The sequence below is a fragment of the Alosa sapidissima genome, chromosome 10, assembly GCF_018492685.1.
Source record: "Alosa sapidissima isolate fAloSap1 chromosome 10, fAloSap1.pri, whole genome shotgun sequence".
Classification (NCBI taxonomy): Eukaryota; Metazoa; Chordata; class Actinopteri; order Clupeiformes; family Clupeidae; genus Alosa; species Alosa sapidissima.
This window is the reverse complement of record NC_055966.1, coordinates 6217337-6237555: the sequence shown is the minus strand read 5'-3', so window position 1 is coordinate 6237555 and position 20219 is coordinate 6217337. Positions and strand designations below refer to the sequence as shown.

Here is a 20219-nt window from a genome sequence, read left to right as displayed (position 1 = left end):
AATCTTTACTTTTACAACATCTAAAAACTAATTTTGATGGTAAGATATATTATGGTGATTGATAAACACATCTGTTGTCATCACGTCATGCCCATGTTATTTACTCTATTGTGTACTCTGGGTTGAAAACTCAGTGAGTCTAACAACACCAACACTTGCTGAAATAGCAAGCTAGTTAGCATTAGAGCCAGTAGAGTTTTTGTTAGTGTCTCTAAGCTTCTCTTATACAAAACCATAGTAATTCTTCACCTAATATAAAACACAGAACTTTTACATGAGTTTTGATCTAAAAAGTTTACCTTTATTAAAACATCTACAAAAATAGACAATGCAATGAATTACAATGGCATCAGTAGGCAGCAAGCTTTCTACACAGAAACAGAGACCTCAGATACAGAGAACATAAGATTTCCATATATTAGTGAACAAGAATCTGTCCCAGTGAATATTTACAAATCTTTTTTAATGTCTTAAACAGATGTCAGTAACAGACATAATTGAAACCCATAACAGAGTGTTTGTAAGTACACATTTATATATATATAAAAAACTGGATTACAGTGTATCAAAAGCAATTCTTCCAACAAGCACATTACTGTATGACAGCCATTCACCAACATTCTCTCGTGACATTTACATGCATCACAGTATGCAAATGTTATTTCAGTATCCATTCAACAATCAGTGGCTCTGATCAATCAAATCTACCACCAGTCATCATATGCATTGCATTGCATGAACCCTATGCATGAGGGGAATAACACATTAGTGAAGTAAGTAATAAACAATGCAATATTAGCAAAGTTTGAAATACATTGAATACTCAATCATACCAATGATCTCAGAATTAAGGTATATTCGTATACATATTCATTTATATGTCAGCGAGAGTATAACATATCAATTGTTGTTTAGCACTGTGTTGGGACAATAGGAAACCACTGAGGCGTTTAAAGTGCAGCTGTTGAACAGTTTATATTTTGGTAAAGGGAGTTGCCTGTGGAAGATCAGACACTTTTATGAGGAGCAAACTCAGCTTCTTCTGTTTGCCTCTCGGCTTCCAGTCCTGTTTGGCACTCCTCTCATTTGTCTTCAGTGAGCTTTTTCAAAGCTGTGTCCCCTGTCGCACGTCTCTTTGTTTGGGTCAGTCTCACTGACATGCACGTGGCTCCCTTGCCGGGGGTCCGGTCTGACGGCTGGGAAAGAGAGCAGAGCAGAGGACCGTCCTCTAAGACTCGGCTCAGAGCAAAACCACTTATAGTACCACACAGTCCAGGTGGGTTCAGGTCGGTCCACGTGGGATCATCCAGTCACAGTCCCACTTCACACACCTTCAACCATAGTTTTGGGTAACTGACCCCTGTCACGGTTCTCAGTTGGGAGACTAAGTGAGACATAAAATGACACAGTAATATCTGAGCTGATTGAACAGCCGGATGGACCGTCAGTCAGACCTCTGGACGCATGAATCTGGGGCCTGAGGGCTAAACGAGGGATTCGCCTGGAATACTAAAGAGAACACAAAAAAACACAAGATGGGGACACTGGGACTGACAGGAATATTTCCCCAGGATTAAAATGATGAAAAGGATCTGACACTGTAATCTGAAAGTCTCAAAGGTCAGAATTGAGATGAGAACACCACAGTAATCCTCCACCAGAGAGGGTCAGATGCACCTCGAGAAATTCCCACCAAACCAGACAGCAGAAAGCTTGCCATCAATCTTGTCAAATACAGTGCACCGACACTGATGATCAGCCTATCACATTTTGCCTACAATTAGTAATGTATTAATGAAAGCATTAAGAAAGTTAATATTTAGAATTTTGATGAATTGTTAAATTAAGTATTGATATAATGCTTTGGTTAGCATGTGATGGCATATCACATTCATTTCCTCAAACTGTATTTATTAAGTGATTAAACAGTATTAATCTGCGTATATGGATTTACTGATAAATTAGTTGATTTACTGATAAATGTACTGCCGATATTGGCGATAACTGATCATGACAGATCCGTGTAGCAGTGACATTCAGTCCCACATGAACTATGCTGGCCACCTCTAGCATCTAGCGCTATGACCCACCACCTGTTACATTCGTGAGTATTATGGGATGTTTGTAGGTTGAGGGGGTGGGGTGGGGTGGGGGGGGGGTGGGGGTCTGCTGTAAAACCAGAACCGATCCAGCGGCGTGTCACAGCCCCCGAGAGGAAATACACAAATATACAAGAGACTCTCCTTCTCTCTCTTCAGTGACCTGTCCTGTTGTTCACAGGCCAGGCCTCCACCACCACCACCTCCTCCACCCAAACCACAGAGGACAGGGCAAGGGCCCACGTGCCGTGTGTCCCTCCACCTCTCTGGCAGTACAGTGGAGAGAGTGGGAGAGGCACGGCCCGTCTCTGATCCCTTCCCTCTGCCTCTGGGTGTCTGGGTGTGGCTGTGGGGTGGGGCTACTGCAGGAGGTGTCATACACAATGTCTTTCTGCACACTCTCTCTCTCTCTCTCCCGGTGTCTCTACACCATGTTCATGGCGTCCTCGGTGAGAAAGGAGTGGATGTGGGCGAAGGAGGGCCGCAGCTTGCAGTCTCTGTTCCAGCAGCTCAGCATGAGCTCGTACAGGCCCTGGGGACACACGGCCGGCCGGGACAGATACACCTGACAGAGACAGACAGGAGACACACACCATCACTGTGCTGCTACAAAGTTAAACCTGTGATTACCAGTCACTCACTCAGGAACTTACAACCTCTCTCTCTCTTTCTGTGTGTGTGTGTGTGTGTATTTGTATGTGTGTGTGTGTGTGTGTGTGTGTGTGTGTGTGTGTGTGTGTATGTATGAATATGGGTGTTAAGGGGGGGGTGGGGGGGGTACCTGTCTGCCGTGGTCCCTGAAAAACTCCCCAGCGTTATCGATGACCTGTTCATCCGTCAGGTTGCAGTAGGGCTGTTCTTGGCACATGTTGAGCATCTCCCACAGAGTCACTCCGAAGGCCCACACATCACTGGCAGTAGTGAACTTCCCCTGCAGGACACAGAGCCACCGGGTCAACACATGAAACATGCATAATACATATACTGTAATACAGAACAGGTATGCTGACATACAGTACATGCTTTCCATTACTAAACCCAATTTTAATGGTAATTATGAATTGCAACAATATTGTTATTATTATCATCATCATTATCATTATTATTATTATTATTATTATTATTATTAGTAGTAGTAGTAGTAGTAGTAGTAGTAGTAGTAGTGTAGCATTACATTACTCATTATTGTACAACATTATATCATTCTATTATTTTTCTGACTCTCACGCATACTGTGCATGTGCATCTCCACCGCTAACCCCAGTGGCAGTAATGTCTCTCTCGCTCTCTCTCTCTCTCTCACTCGCTCTCTCACTCTCTCTCTCTCTCTCCCTCACTCTCTCTCACCATGAGGATGCACTCCCAGGCCATCCAGCGGATGGGCAGCACGGCGCGGCCCTGGATGCGGTAGTAGTCGCCGGCATACAGGTTGCGGCTCATGCCAAAGTCAGCGATCTTGATCTGGCGTTCGCCGCTGCCGTCGTCTGGCTCGCCACGCTCTCCCCCCACCAGGCAGTTACGCGTCGCCAAATCTCGGTGGACAAAGTTCAGGGACGACAGGAACTTCATGCCAGAGGCGATCTGACTGGCCATGGAGATTAGAGCCGGGTAACTGAGAGAGAGAGAAAGACACAACGGTCAAGAATGGCGTTAAAGAAAGAGTCAAGGATCTACATTAAATAAGGTTACCATACACTGATTCAAATTTGTAATAAATACACATAATTTGGGATTGACAGGCATGTACTGTATGTGCGTGTCAGTAGTGGTGTGTACTGAAGTGTACGTGTAATGTAGGAACGTCCTTCACAGAGTTACATTTACCCATATGCTTTGTGCCTGTGCACTTAATAGTTGAGTTACAGTATGTGTCTGTGATGTGTGTGTGTGTGTGTAACCTAACTGGGTGTGTGTGTGTGTGTGTATGTTTGTGTGTGTGTGTGTGTGTGTGTGTGTGTGCGTGTGTGGGCTTACCTGATGGTTGGTGTGTTGTGAGAGGGTCCAGACTTGTCCAGCAGCACCCTATGGGACAGGTGCTGGTTAAGGTCTCCACACTCCATGTACTCGGTGACCATGCAGAGCGGGTCGCTGCTCACACACACGCCCAGCAGCCGGATGATGTTGGGGTCCTTCAGCCGAGACAGGATCTTCACCTCCTTCAGGAAGTCATTCCTGGGGAACAGCACAATAGTGATCACAACAACAGAGACTCTGCTGAAAACAGTATAGGACGGTAAAAGATAATGTGTGGGAAACAGCAAGAGATTGACTGACAAAACTTAAGCTGGGCAGTCAGTTAAATCAGAGACTTTCTAATGAGGAGACACAGCACTCAAAAAATCCTCCATAGAAATGCATGGGGTTAGTTTGTAACGCCAATATGGCCGTTGTCTACACATATCCCACCCCTTCCTCGCCAAAACGTCGACATGTGTATACATTGAGCCAATCATGTGGTGTGATGTGACTACATTGAGCCAATTATGTGCTGTGTTGTGCAGACATTGTGCCAATCATGTGTTGTGAACTTGCCGCTGGAGCAAGATTGGTGTCGTGAAGCCTTGCACACGCGCATTTCTGCCGAATAGGATGCCCGATGAGTACCCAAAAATCGTTGCAATATGACCGCCAAGTGGAGGGACTTGCCTAAAAGGACTTTGGTTAAATGGCATTAAACTATGATATAATAATTATAATATGTTTCTTTAAGTGATTAAATATGACGTGGCTTCGTGTGACCTGGTACACTGAACGAATAAATAAGCCTACTGTTAAGTGCACACATACCTTGCATTCTTAGATGCATCTGGGCGCAGGATCTTCACTGCCACCAGTAAGGGGCGGCCTTTCCTCACGTTGAAGGGGAACTCGAGGTTGGGCAGATCTTGAGGATTCTCGATCTCACACAAGTGGACCTATGTAACCCATGCACACAGACACTGGTCACCAACAGCCACTAGAACTCTCCCTGAGGACGTCTCAAATAAACAAGGCTAACGCTAGAGTTTGGAGAGAAAACAAGGGGAGGGTGAAACATAATGTTTTGTTTTCTGACACAGCGGTCACCCAAACACACCCCTGTACACACAGGATACATGAGGTGCCACTGGCCATTAACATCCCCCTGCTAAACTCATCACTCCCACATAAAGCAGCAGATGCGCCTCTGTGCTAATGTGTGCCTCTGGAAGGGAACATACAACATCAACAGTATGGTGCTTGTGAATGTGTCTGACTGTCAGCACAGTTTAGGCAGAAGAGATGGGACAGGGATATACAGTACAGTATGCTGTTTGCTTTCTGCCTGGACACACAGCCTCCTGTACACCCACATAACCACACAGGGGCTATCAATTCCCAGCAAGCACAACTGCACCCCTGCTAAACTCTTCATCTCTGTGTGACTTAGTGGATATGCTATACGCAGCAAAGCCAGCTATTCATAAGCAAAGACGACCCTTCATGGTTTGTGTGTGCTGTGTGTGTGTGTGCTGTGTGTGTGTGTGTGTGTGTGTGTGTGTGTGTGTGTGTGTGTGTGTGTGTGTGTGTGTGTGTGTGTGTGTGTGTGTAACCTACGCAGCTCAAGCAGCTCTATAGTGAAGGAGAAGTTCCAGTGTGGTACACCTCCTTAAAATGAGAACCCTTCACGTGTGTGTATACGTGTTTATGTGCCAACCTAGGATCAGATCAGTGTGCATGTGTGCATGTCTAAGTGGGTTTGAGTGAGTGAATGAGTGTGTGAGTGAGTGTGTGTGTGTGTGTGTGTGTGTGTGTGTGTGTGTGTGTGTGTGTGTGTGTGTGTGTGTGTGTGTAGATGTCGTTTGTGTGTGAGTGCTGATGCATCATATAAGTGTATGTTCTGGTATGTTGGATATATCATGTGAGAGTGTGTGGATATGTTGTGTGTGAGTAGCAATGTATCACGTACAGTATGTGTAAGTAGGTTACATGAGACGTGTGTATAAGAAATCTGGTATGTCATGTCTAGATGTATCATGTGAGAGTGTTAAGTTGAGTTACTTTATTTGTCCTGAAGGAAATGTGTCATCTGCATTTAACCCATCTAGGTATAGTGTACACACATACACACACGTACACACACACACACACTAGGAGCAGTGTGTGTGTCCATGTCTGGGTCTGCATGGGGCAGTAGACGTGTTTATGTGATGGCAGGCCCTCACCTCCCCAAACTGGCCCTCTCCCAGCTTCTCCTTGAAGAGCAGACAGTGGCGCGGCAGCTCGGGCAGCGGCGGGCAGTCGGGCGGCGAGGAGGACAGCGCCGGCACGGCGTAGGTGTTGTTGCCGCTGACTCCCTGCAGGCACACGATGTCGGCCTCGGCGTAGTGCGGCACGCTGGCCGGGCCCAGCGGGGGGAGCAGTGGCGGGGGAGGGGACGACGAGGGGCCGTGGGGATACGGTGGTGCTCCGGGGTACGGTGGCGGCTCGTCCTGGGTGGACGGAAACTTCTCCATGTCCATGTCAACGCCACAGGCTGGAGAAGAGGACCGGCAGATAGGATGACAGACGGATGGAGAAGTGAGTCGGATGGATGGATTGTGAAAGAGGAAGGAGGTGGAGAAAGAGGGGGATGATAAAGTTAATGACAAACTGGAGATTCTTTACAAATATCTGTGCTATGAACTAAAATAGCTAGTGTTATATGTTATTAATGAGTAAATAAGTTTTAATAAGTTGATTATCAAGGTAAGTTAGAGCATACACACTCAATCACACAAAAACATACTGCACCAATACACATACACACTTGGTTGGATGGATGGATGGATAAATATGAATCAGTAGAGACATGCATACTCATGAAATAAATGTTATGTTATGTCAATATTACACTCAACACACCTGACCTCCATGTTTACAAGATTCCCTTTCCCCACTGATATATTTACCATTATTTACCGGTACTATTTTATTCTTGTGAAATGTAACTTTATTTAGCTCTAAATCTTTTGTTAAAACCTTAGATGTCCTTTGTTTCCTTCCCCACTTTTATCTGACTGAGTGTGACTGGCCTTCTCCCCACCCCCTCTATGAAGCCCATTAAGCTGGGTCCACATCACCTATTTCCTCCTGCTCTCTCCTGATCACAGGGCTCTGCTGACCCCTGTCCCTGTGCTGTGTTATTTTAAGGCTACGTTTGCCCTTGTGCACTTCCTCTTTCCCCAGGATGTGTGTTCTGCCCCGCTCCTCACCCCTGCTCTTACCCTGGGGCACATTCTGGGGCTTTTCCTGAGACCTGGGGGCGTTTGTCAGCCAGCTGGGCACATACCTCGCCTCTGACAGGAGAAGGTGATAGGCTGGGTTGTTTAACAGCAAGGCTGGGATGGAATACATACATGTACACATACACGTATACATACACACACACATACACACACACACACAAACCAAAACAGAAAACCACAACACAAACACAACAATTCCACACCATAACAACACAACACAGCACAACACCACCGCACAACACAGAACAAAAGCACAACAAAAGACACAACAATGACAACAAAAAACACAACACATAACACATTAGGTCAACACAGCATACCAAGTTACAGCAAAGGGATGCAGTTAACCCGAGTAGTACAGCACGGCGCAGCATGTCACAGGCAATGTTAACACAGGCAGGCAGTTAATTAACAACTCAAAGAAGCAAGAACAAACAGGCCATGTGTGTACTTGTCATGTACTGGATGTTGCGTCCTGTATCTCCTTGTGTGTGTGTGTGTGTGTGCATTTGTGTTGACTATTGTCTGTGTACTGTGTATTGTTTGTGTGTGTGTATACGCCAGACATATCCTTTTGAATAAAGCATACAGACAGCATGCCAACCCCCCTGTGGTGTTGTAAACCTGTAGGAATGCTCTCTCTCTCTTTCTCTCTCTCTCTCTTTTCTCCCTGAGTTTCCACTGCTCTCCTCCTCTGTCTATCTCTCCTTCTTCAGCAGCAACAATAAGGGCTTTGTGTCTGGCCTCAGGCAGCGGCTTTGAGCGCCCTATACCGCCACCATCCCCCTCCAAGATTACCTTTTTAATCGGGCCGTTATGCAGGCCATGCTTCTCTTTTTACACTGTGCCCTTCAAAACAGGACTGTGGTTTCATTCTTTCTCCCACTCAGTAAGTCACCGGTAGGACCTCGATGTGCTGACTGAGCTGAGGCTACTTCCTTGATATAACATATTGGTCTGAGAGGAATTTCAATTGGCCAAGATTCCATTCATGACTTTATAAGTGTCAGTGGGTGTGTGCTTTATCTGTATTGCTTGGCATGTATGGCCTCCCTATATGCAAGCGTATATATAGACACTGTGTGTTTGTCTTACTGTAACTTAACGTTACCACTTCCATTTGTCTGAATGGGCTTTTTCTCAATCTCTCTGTCTTTGCTTAAGACCACCCATGTGTGTAGCAATGCATCGTGGGTAATGGCAGCCTCAGTACTGAGAAGCAGTGCATGTGCTGGAATGCATGTGTCCGTGTTGTCCAGCCTGAGTGGCAGGGCTGTGTGTGTGTGTGTGTGTGTGTGTGTGTGTGTGTGTGTGTGTGTGTGTGGCGGGACACACCTGTGCTGTCACAGTCGTCGCGGGGCCGCAGCAGGGCACTGGGCTCCTGGTACTCGCCCTCGCCCTCACGCTCCCGCTCGTCGGGGAAGGTGTGGATGCGCTGGTAGCGGCTGGAGTAGCTGTGTGTGTTGTTGATCACCACGTTGTCGGCGGGGACCGAGAGGTGGACGCGCAGCTCGTCGCTCGACAGACTGCCCTGGGCCTGAGGGACCGAAGGAGTTTACTTGTGAACACATGCGGTATATGCTGTACACACAAACACAAGCAGTCCATAGCATAGCATAGCATAGCATAGCATAGCACAGCATAAACTACTGGAAGAGTACACACAACAACAGAACAACAGATCCGACCCTACACACACACACACACACACACACACACACACACACACACACACACACACACATAAGCAAGCATCCGAAGGGAGGAGGTTTTTCTCTGACCTTTCCCAATATCTTCTTCCAGTACTGCCTCCAGAGGATTACTGCGATGACGGCCAGCAACAGCAGGATGATGCCCACCAGACAGCCAATCAGGATGGCCGTGTTGCTGCTGTCGTCCTTGGCGACGGGCACGCCTGGCCTGGGGGTCATGGCAGCGAACTCGACCCCTGGAGAAGCAGATGAGGCCAGAGATGAGGGGATTAGAGGGGACAGGGTCTGGCAGGAGGGTGGGGCCCGGGGTTAAGTAGGGGGAAATGGGAGTAGCAGGATCATATGGATAGAGTGTGTGTGAGTGTGTGTGTGTGTGTATGTGTGTGAAAATATGTGTGTCATGACTCATGCCTTATGTGCGCATCTGTGTGTCTTAGTGTGTATGAATTTCTTTGACAGTAAATCTGTGCATGGGTGTGTCAATAATCAGAATGCCAGCCTGTGTTAATGTGTTATTCAGTTTGTATATTAACACTGTCTGGAGAAATGGGATAGAAAATTAAACATCAGTCAATCATTCATAACAGGGTGGGTGACACTAACTCTCTGTTAAGTGTGTGTGTGTGTGTGTGTGTGTGTGTGTGTGTGTTTTGCTGATGTGGTGTGCTTGTTGCTTAGTACTCTGTATTTTGAGTGTGCAACATAGTACACCACACAGCAACATATCAAACAGTCAAATCATTAACCGTCTGAGTGCCTTAGTTGACTGATCTAACACTTTAGTGCTTTGCTGTGAGCCAAATGCCACATAAAAGGGCAGCAAATAACCAGATGTGTACCACTAAGTGATCTGCGCCCTATTTGTGGGCCCCAGGCCTCTGAGATGCAGCAATAATGTTGATGCAGCAGGATAAACAGACATAAGTAAAGTGGGAGCCTTATTGCCTTTGAATGACCTTCTGATGGCCCACAGGCTCATTACTATGGCTCTGAAACCAGTGCACTCTCTGGAGAGCTCTGTCTTAAGAGCAGCTAACACGCCCCCCTCCCAGAATGCTTTGTAGAGTAACAGTCATTTAATTACTCAAACAAGAGAGATGAGATTGTTGTTGCTGAATGTGTGGTCGCACGGGAACAAAGGGTGTAAATAAAAGCAGGATGTGACTTAATGAAATGACAACCAATAAGGAGGATGAAAGACCACCACTCCTCAGTACAGAGTCTTGTCCTTGTATTTCCGTTACCCTTGAAAACACAGACACTTAATAAGCTTGCATGGAATGCTCTGACTAAATGCCAAAACCATCATATTAGTATGGTGTAGACTAGAGTAACCATCAACTCATCACACCCACAACATGCAAATTCACCCTGGCACAACTACACAAAACACCACACAAGTAAAAACAACATGCAAGTCTACATGCAAGTTTGGAACACAGTTCCAAACAGACCAAAAAAGCATGCAATTTCCATCCACACAAACTCCAATCTCTTTCTTCTTCTCTCCCTCTCCCTCTCTCTCTCTCATGCAAAAAACACACACACACACAGACACACAAGCACACCACACTATGCAACATCTACTGGATGCAATGCTCCTCCATGCTCTAGAACTCTCTCACACACACACACACACACACACACACAGGCCGAGAGGGTTTTGGAGAAACGTGCACTTAGAGGGAGACCACATGAAGAGATGCCCACTGCTGCAGGCCCGCACACAGAACCCCCCCCCCCCCCACCCACAGACAAGCCGTGGCAACCCCAAGCCACCCATCATCCACCCGCAGAGCAGGGGGCCCACTACCATACACTAACAGCCCAAATCTCTCTCTCTCTCTCTCCTGTCCTCTCAACTCTCTCTGGTCTCACCTGCCAGTGCTTCGTTGACCGTGCTGTTCGTCACGGGTTGGGTGACTGTCGTGGGGGGGTCTAGAGGAACAAGGGATGGTGAAAGGTGGTGGGAGAGAGAGAGAGAGACAGAGAGAGAGAAAAAAAAAGACAGAGAGATAGGAGTTAAAGAGCAGGATGGATGGAGGGTGTGCAACAGTGAGAGCCAGGATTTGAGAGGAGGGGGAGGAGGTTTTTAAAAAGTACAGAGAAAAGTAAATGGGGAAGCAGAGCTAATTGCACACAGGGGTTGGTCTTCCACCATTGGTTTGGTGCACACACAAAACACACACACACACAGGCGCGCGCTCACACCCATGGTGCAATCATGCGGACACACCCGGGGCGAGAGAATTTGGACTCACCGGTGGGCTCACTGGTGCGGTTGGATGCTTCTGGAGTGAGGGAGGGCCGAGGGGAGGTGGGCACGGCAGCGGCAGGAGAGGGGGTGCTGGAGGGCGAGGCGGGAGGAGGCACCGGGACAACGGAGGCCGTCTCCGAGAAATTCCCCACGTACGGCTCTGGAAACGAGAGACACCGAGAGAGTGAGAAAGACAGAGATCATTTTATTTAAAACTTCATTTGAGAGCCACTAAAATCACACACAAAGAGAAATATATGAAAGAGAAATATATGAAAGAATACATGTGTATACTATTTTAACACATCTGACCAACAGATCTGAGTCAAGGATGCTTGGTCTTACATTTGCAGAACCAATCAAGCTGGACTTGCTCACTTGCAGCTGCAAGATCACTCAATTATCTTTAAGCTGACACATAAACACGTTCAGATCTGAGGTGGTCAGGCCAGAGGACAGTTCAGCAGTGATTTACTGCTGTTCATCCCCAGTGATGGTAGCACCCTGTGGCTATCCAGTCCACGCAGTAAAGTAAACGAACATTGTCAAAAAAGAGATTTGCCTGATTATTTCACAATACTGATGGGAGTAGAACTTGCGTTGTGGTCGCTACCCTGTTGAGTGGTCATTTAGTCAGGCTGCGTCAGGGGTGACCACTAGCCTCAGTGCGTCAACTAGCGCCAAGTCATCGCCCTCCGAGATGACTGCCTTACGCAGTTAACTTGACTTATGTCCCTCCTCGGGCGCCTCCCCAGCCAGGCGGCCAATCATAAATCATAAATCTCGTCAGATAGACACTTGTGGTTATCCCGAGCCCTTGCTTTCATTACAGCCTCTCTCTAAATCAATCTGCCATGAATTTGGCCTCTCTTGAAGCTGATCTCGCTTATGCGTCTGGACCACGATGAGCTCATTTATACCTTCAAGGGCTGAACCCATAAGGCCCACAGCCCCTCCATCAGTGGCGCAGCCACCCTGGGACAGACGTGGAGGTCCGGCCGCGTTGGTCTGGACCCTCCTCCCTAAAGGGCCGTTCAACTATAACAAAAGTATTGTTCTAGCTAATATGAACAATGACGTCCACACATAAACTATAACGATAATGACATGAAGAACGATATTGCTGGAGATCCCTTTCAGAGCAATTTTGACAACGATAAAAAGCTGACAGCCATTCAGAATCCATCATTAACATTAGGAGAGACTTTCCTCATCGTTGCTGAGTGTGGACAGTGACGACGCTTTTATCAATATAGTTAGAGTTCTGATTATAGTTGTCTTTAGAGATATCGTTCCTGGTGTGAACAACCCTTAAGGCTGGGGGCTGGGCAGAGGGGCCCGGTTGGGCGGCTGGACGGTGATGCTTGAACGTGGGTCTGACTACTCACCGGAGTAGAAGGAGATCTCACTGATCAGGAGCCAGGGGTCGGTGAAAAAGAACTGGCAGCGCAGGATCTGGGCGGGACGCCCGCCGAGTGGCAGTGAGATGGGCCGCGAGGAGGGGTCCTTCAGGTCGGCCAGGGGCACCGGGAGGGTGAGCGGCGGCGATGACCAGGGCTGCAGCAGTGTCGGCTTGAACACACACTCCACCTTGTTGAAGACGCGGACGCCCTGCGTGTGGCGGTTATTACTATGGACCTGCAGGAGATGAGGAAAGAAGAAAGGAGAAGGGAGAGAGACAGAGAGAGGAGAAGAGAGAGAAAAAAACAGACAGAGACAGAGAGACAGAGAGAGGAGAGAAGAGAGAGATTTGAGATTTAACATTAAAAACCCATTTTAGTTGTTCTGAGGCTCCAACACTGGTTCAGAAAAGTGTGTCTTTCATGATAAGAGACTTTTGCCTGTTTTGACAATCCTTTGCATTTACAGAGCTTCAAGATATCCAACTTGTTTGAAAAAATAGAAGAGAGAAAAAAACTGAGTGTGAATGCGAAGCTATCTTCAGCTTTTCAAACACTTCTTGATTAAGGCCTTAAAAATGGAACGCGAAGGCTTTGATAACACTGGTCCCTTTAAACCGGATCATTAGGAGCTGAGAAAACCTCGCGCAAACAGGCCCCCTGGGAAATAACACTGGCTAGGCTCGCTACTTCAAAATAAACAGTACACAATATGAGATGTGTGGAGAGGATGCTGTGCTGGAAAAGTAGTTTTAGAGGAGGGAAACAGAAGAGAGCGGAAAGACAGAGAGAGTTACGAGCACAATCAGAGATTAAGGGATAGGCAGTATCAATTTAGTGTGGAGGAAAAGACTGTTTATCTGTCGTTTATGGAAAGTAGCAAAGAGATTGGGGCTTGAAGGAGCGATATTAATAAGGACAAATAAGGACATTTCAACAGATGATTTGGTGCTTTTTTCAGTTTGTTGTAGATAATCTGTAACTTATGTAGACACTGTGCTTGTATGTTGGTGAGAGCAAATGAAATATTAAGCCTTTCCTTCTCTTCATCATTCCAAGCAGGAGAGAGAGAGAGAGAGAGAGAGAGAGAGAGAGAGAGACAAAGAGGACAGTGTTGTAAATCAAAGTCTTTGGAGGGAGAAAAAATGTACCCAGGTCCCATAAGAGAGATGAGAGGAATAACTTTTTTCCAAAGTATAATTTTACGAGACTGAGAGGAAGGGGGAGAGAAAGTATATAACTTCATCTGTCTCTGCTGACACACCAGAGGGAAATGCTTACTTAGTGTAGAAGGAGAAAAATCATTTGTGCCATAGTGTTTATGGAATGATGGCATAATCCCAATAAATGTAATATCAGACAAACAGTTCAAAAAGCTGGAGAGAACTGGTTCTGAAAGACCAAGAGAGCAATACAGATATGGAAAGAAAGCGACGGAGCAGCGGAGAGCACTACTCCTCAGAGGGAAACAGAGGGAAATCATTACTCTTACTGCAGAATGGAGAGAGTGGAGGAGAGGGCAAAAAAAGAGAGGAGAGAAAAGTGAGAGAGAGAGGGTGCGGTGAGGATACTGTGCGTGCGTGCGTGCGTGCGTGTGTGCGTGCGTGCGCGTGTGTGTGTGTGTGTGTGAGTGTGAGAGAGAGAGAGAGAGAGAGAGAGATAGAGAGAGAGGAGAGCGGAGAGCGAGAGGGAGTGGGGTATGTAACAATTTCTTTGACAGGTTAGCAATTAACCTGACACTAGCTGTTAGACCAACATCTTAACCAAAGCCACATGTGCTCGCATGTACGCACACACACACACGCACACACACACACACACACGCACACACACACACGCGCACACACACACACACACACACACACACACACACACACACACACACACACACAGCATGAGCAGCTGTTCTTCAACAAACCCAAAAAACAGGGGAGCCCGGGCATAGGTCAACATGTAACCCACTCTATCAAGTCAGGCCCTAATAAGACAACAAACCGTGAGTAATATGCAACCTCCCAGGAGACACGTGCGCACACATACGCGCGCACGCACACACACACACACACACACACACACACACACACACGTTTCTACAAATACACACACACATACACAAAGACACAAAACACACAGACACACAAAGACACACAGATACACACCTGCAACACACACACACACACACACACAAACGTACACAGTGACACACACAGCTGAAAACACACACACAGACAAAGACAGACAAGATTGTGAGCACCCACACCCACCCACTTTACTACTGTCAGCCAGCCAGGTTCCTAAGCCTATTTATCTGCACTCTGAGACGCCGTGCTGACCCCTGGTCCAGCCCAGGGGGATCGCCCTTGGGAGTGGTGCTGGACACAGGCGGAGGGGGCAAGAGTAGAGCAGCGGTGCAGGTATTAAAAGACTCACACGGGAAGGGGACAACAGAGACGCAGGAAAGCAAAGGAGGGGAAAAACTCCACCACTTTGGAAGGAAAAGGAAAAATGAAAGAGTGCAGGAACGATTGCAAACATGTTTCACAAGCCTTGAAGGAGAGTGCACGCAGAGCATGAGTTATGGAGGCAGGAGAAACGGTGACAACAATGAGATGGATTGGACCTGAACACTTGCGCCATGGGAACCATCACAGGAGAGACGTAACAAAGAGGCGTAACCAAAGCAGCCAAAACATAGGAAGTGCTTTGAAGTCCATTCCCACTAACTAACCCACTAACAAAAAAACATTACGTGGATGTTGCAAACCTAAAAGCCATAAATCCAATGACCACATCGTTGCTGTGACGAAATAACACATTTAAGTCCATCAGGCTGACCTCAGGCCAGCTCTGATGTGCGTGCTTCTCACTGTGAGCAGAATTTTCAGGCAATATCCGCTGATGAGAAACAAATTCTCTTTCTCTAACTGTACATTTATAAAGCGCTGAGGTCTAACAGCTGAGGTCAGAACCAAAACAATTGAGGCCGGGCTGATCCCGACACGTCTGCGTCAGAAGCAACCTGCGACAAAACAAATAAGCCCAGCAGCAGATCAAATATTAATAGAAGGCTCTGGGCTCTAATTGTAGGATGCCGATGGAGCAACACCCAGGGGAGAGGCTGAATGATGGCCCTGCAGAAAGAGACGCGGCCGAGGCCGTGGTTGCTGCGGTGTCCCCACTCTGCCAGCCAACTGCGGAGAGCTCCGCAGTACAGATCACAAAACAAAACAGGATGGAGCTCCAAGAGCCACATACTGCGAGGCAGACAGTGACTTACAGTCACAGTATTAGGAGTTCACCCCCTCTCTCTTTGTCTGACTCCGTCTCCCTCCCTCCCTCCCTCCCTCCTCCATTCTCTATGCTTTTCCTTTTGCCCTCTCTCTCTCTCTCTCGCTCTCTCTCGGTGCTCCGAGTTGGCTGCGGTCGTTCAGTTCATTAGGGCTTGGGAGTCTGTTCTGTTTACTGGGCCTCGACTGCTCAGGATTTACAGCAGCCCTCCTGACAGCTCTGCTTCCCCACAGCGCTCGTTTGGGGAGAAATCCAGAAGGACTCCCGAGGGGAGGCGCTGCTCCTCGGAGGACGGGGGAGCCGGGGATGAGCGCACAGCGGGGGGGGGGGGGGGGGTGAGGAGCGGAGAGATACCACGGAGCGGAGAGACGAAGACAACCACACATACAAACTGCACTCAAACAAAATGCACATAGACTGGTATGCAGACACAATAATATGCAAGCAAAGATTGCATAAGCCCACTGAATGCCTTATGTAAAAAAGAGAGAACTGGTTTTGAGAGACAAAGAGAGCAGTGCAGAAATGGAAAGAAAAGAAAGTGATGGAGCAGCGGAGAGCACTACTCTACAGAGAGAGACAGAGGGAAATCATTACTCTTACTGCTGAATGGGCAGAACAGTGGGGGATGAGAGGGAGAGAGAGAGGGAGTGTTGAGGTCTTCAGACATGCACATTGGCGTGTGGGTATGTGGCTGTGGGCTGACCTGCATGGTGTGGAAGGTGCGCGTCTTCTCGAAGTGGAACTCGATGTCCACACTGCCCTGGCCCAGCGCCTCGCGGCTCCACCCCAGGTAGTCGTAGCCTGGCCACACGCGCAACTCCTTGCTCTCGGTGAAGTCATCACCACCCAGCACGCCGTCGCACAGCTGGCCCAGACCACCAAACTGTACCCTGCACACGGGAGGGAAATAAACACACACACACACACACAAAAACACACACACACATACATTAAGACTGACTAGAGTTGTGCCTGCATCCAACAGTTTTACTGTAAATATCCAGAGAAGAGAAACCATTCATCTGTGTGGTACACAGCTGTGGTGTACATTTTTTATTTCATTTTGTTATGTTTGCTTGTTTTGGTAACTACCCCTCGACTCTGGAACGCCAGGGGTATGTCCAATCCAGGATACTACAGATACCTCTCCCAGGCGTGCAACCAGGGACTCATTTTACCCATTTCACCACCCCAGCGAGTGTGTGTGCTCGAACAGCTGGGTGATTGTGTCCCTGCTGCCTTCAGCCGGCTTCAAAACCCTACAAGTGTTGGCCAGCCGTACTGCAGCCAGTAACACTAACCACCGACCACAACGTAGAATATCCAAGAGAAAGTCATACATTTCTGTAAACATAATAAAACAAATGATCCACAAGCGCTGCTTTTCCCCCGTGAGCTGCCTGCCTAGCGCTGCCTTGAGCAGACGTGAGACGGAGCTCGCTTAAGCGCGCTTGTCCTGAAGCTGACTGAAAGGCCTCCCACTGACATGGCCAAAAAAACGCTGGCCTTGGGACATGTACAAAACACTGGGATAATAAGACCAGGCCAAATTATACCTCACGGATAAAGGCAAAAAGAACATATTGATTGTTGGGACAGAACTGACAAAAGAGAAAAGCAAAACATCACCAAAGAAAAACATAAACAAACTGCACACTTAAAAGTAAGACAAAGTTAACACACATGAGTTACATTTTTCAAAGTGCAGTCTGAGTGGGTCTGCAGCTCCATTGAACTGATGTTGAAAACTGAAAGGGATTAAGATGTGCTGGACACACATGAACAAACTCATGCCAGTGTGTCACACCACAGCGCCTGGCCAACAAACCGCACCTCACACACAGGAAACCAACAAAGGCCAACAATGTCCATCCACCACACACATATTATGGCATTTCATCACACACTTGACCCATCTCAGCACAAAGCAGACTCACTCAGCTGCATATCCTGAATATGGCAACACCAGGTTTTACAGTTCCACTGCTTATACTTACACTAGCACCCACACCTATAGATATGGACAAGGAGTAGGTTCACACACACACACACACACACACACACGTATATTTTCTGTTCCTAGACCGCGCACAAACACAGCCCCAGATGGCACTCGCCGACACTCTCACGCTAAGAGATCAGGGCGCGGGTCACCAAATGGGCCCTCATGCCTCACTCTCTCACACGCACATGTGCGCCGGTCACGTCTGGCTTGCATCTCAAAACATTAGCTCACCCGCTAACGCAAACATTTATGGCCCATTAAAACCGTGCATATGGCTGCAATTAGCCTCCTGTGACAATGCGGCCAGACGGAGCCCGGGCGAGCGAGAGCCCCCTCGGCCTCTGCGAGCGGGGCAGTGGGTTCCGCCCGCCCCTGACAGCTGGAGGAGCAGCGCGAGGTCAGATGGACAGTGGGCATGGGTGCCAGGCGGCCAGCGCCAGGTGCAGTGGGGAGGCGGGAGAGAGGACGGACAGAGAGAGTGGCGGATGTCTGTCGGGTGCCAGGGGGCTGGGAGAGAAGTCAGTGCTGGCAGAGGCTTCTCCACGTTTCCCTTAAACTGCTGGCGCTGAACATACCCTCATGTGAGCTGTATCAGTCCCAACCAGAACCTACCCCGGGTGGAATATGAGGCTTGTTCTCAGGGGGCCTGAAGCCTAAAACCAACCCAAAGTGTGGGCCATATGTGAAATAACTGATGATTATGACTGAGGGAGAACACACTAATTCAGACACACTGAAACGGTTTTGCCCACTTACCCTGCCTCGATGCTGCCATCATAGGTAGAGTCGTTCAGATAGACAGGGGCGCCAGACAAGTGCATGACATGCCCTACAGGAGCTGTGTAGGCCTTCAGACCATCTGAAGAAAACACACACACACACACTGTAAACTTCACAATCAAGTCTATAAATACTTAAGGCTGCTTTTAACTCCTACACCAACAATGGCCATTGCTTACAGTAGCTGCTTTCTGATAAACTGATAACTCCTCTGAATGACTCCTCTGAATGAGTTAATTATTTCCACTCACCATTCCACAGACAGCCGTAGAGCTCCACCCTCAGACACACGCTCATGACGCGGTCGGCCAGGGGGTAGAAGCGCACCATACGAGCCACAACAGGGGGGCCCAGGTCCTTGAGGACAACGTCGTAAGTGTTCTCATTGCCTGAGATCACCTGCGAGGGGAAAAAGCAAAAGCAACACACAGCATCACACACAGTCCTAAACAAAAGCTAAAACCACAGATTACATTTCCCCTGCTCTTTTAATAATTATTGCATTATATACATTATTCATTTTTACTCATTTATGCATAGCAACATACCTGATAGGAGCAATATTAAGAAAGTTATTAATATAATGGTAGCTAAGTCAAAACTTCTAAAGCAACTTTGTTGAGTAACTCCTTTAGTCAATGGAGAGGAGCCAAGGGATTTAGACTAGGCCTTACATGTAATGAATTACAATTAGGGCAACAATTTTAGCGAGACACAATGTTGTTCAGAGAACAATACACAGACACAAGGATAAGACAAGGATGTATTTGCATAAACTATGTATTTGCATAAACTATCAAGAGGTGATGAGTCAGTTCACAAGCACAAACAAGCAATTCAGCTCATACGACAAAGAACAACAAGATGGGCAGAGCTGCAGAGTATCAACTGAGACAGAGAGGAAGAGAGAGGAGAATGAGAAAGGAAATTGAGGAGGAGAATGGAAGAAAGAATATAATCAACTCAAAAAAACATTACTAGACATTGTAATTCAGAGCGTGACTAAGTTAAAGAAAGAAAGAGGGAGAGAGAGAGAAAAAAAAGAGAGAGAAAGTGTATAAGAGAAAAGTCCATATACCTCCTGGCCCCAGCGGTCCTTCCAGGTGAACCACTGGCGTCCGTCACGGGAGTAGCGCAGCCGATAGCTGCGGGCAAACTCCCGTCCATGGCCGTCGGCATGGCGACCCTGTGTGCCAACCAAGGACAGGAAGTGAAGAGCTCCAAGGTCAACCTGGAGATACTCAGAGCCGCTGGGGTACACTGCCCCCATCGGACACCACGCCCCATCCCCCTCACCCGTGCTCAACCTGCAGGAGGGAGGGGAAGACAAGAATGATGCATGACCAAATGATAAGTAGGATCGCGCACACACACACACACACACACACACACACACACACACACGCACACACACGCACACACACGCACA

At 47.7% G+C, this 20219-nt stretch overlaps 1 protein-coding gene across 8 annotated transcripts in view; it reads right to left on the bottom strand.

The window, feature by feature from the left end:
• The window catches only part of ddr1 (discoidin domain receptor tyrosine kinase 1), a 48927-nt gene that overhangs the window by 7672 nt on the left and 21036 nt on the right, over positions 1 to 20219 (bottom strand). For 2 of the 8 annotated variants that reach the window (XM_042108540.1, XM_042108539.1), the window contains exons 4-19: positions 19869 to 20097; positions 19042 to 19189; positions 18767 to 18869; positions 16709 to 16895; positions 12703 to 12952; positions 11319 to 11474; positions 10936 to 10995; positions 9127 to 9293; positions 8681 to 8882; positions 7325 to 7438; positions 6284 to 6594; positions 4887 to 5014; positions 4074 to 4271; positions 3447 to 3711; positions 2881 to 3030; positions 2499 to 2664 (exon numbers count right to left, since the gene is read on the bottom strand). In XM_042108540.1, the coding sequence (XP_041964474.1) occupies positions 2524 to 2664; positions 2881 to 3030; positions 3447 to 3711; positions 4074 to 4271; positions 4887 to 5014; positions 6284 to 6594; positions 7325 to 7438; positions 8681 to 8882; positions 9127 to 9293; positions 10936 to 10995; positions 11319 to 11474; positions 12703 to 12952; positions 16709 to 16895; positions 18767 to 18869; positions 19042 to 19189; positions 19869 to 20097 (2809 nt within the window). In that variant the 3' untranslated portion in view covers positions 2499 to 2523. Of the gene's footprint in view, positions 1 to 279; positions 2665 to 2880; positions 3031 to 3446; positions 3712 to 4073; positions 4272 to 4886; positions 5015 to 6283; positions 6595 to 7324; positions 7439 to 8680; positions 8883 to 9126; positions 9294 to 10935; positions 10996 to 11318; positions 11475 to 12702; positions 12953 to 16708; positions 16896 to 18766; positions 18870 to 19041; positions 19190 to 19868; positions 20098 to 20219 lie in introns of those variants that run through there. The other 6 variants (XM_042108538.1, XM_042108541.1, XM_042108537.1 and 3 more) reach the window with 6 other exon arrangements.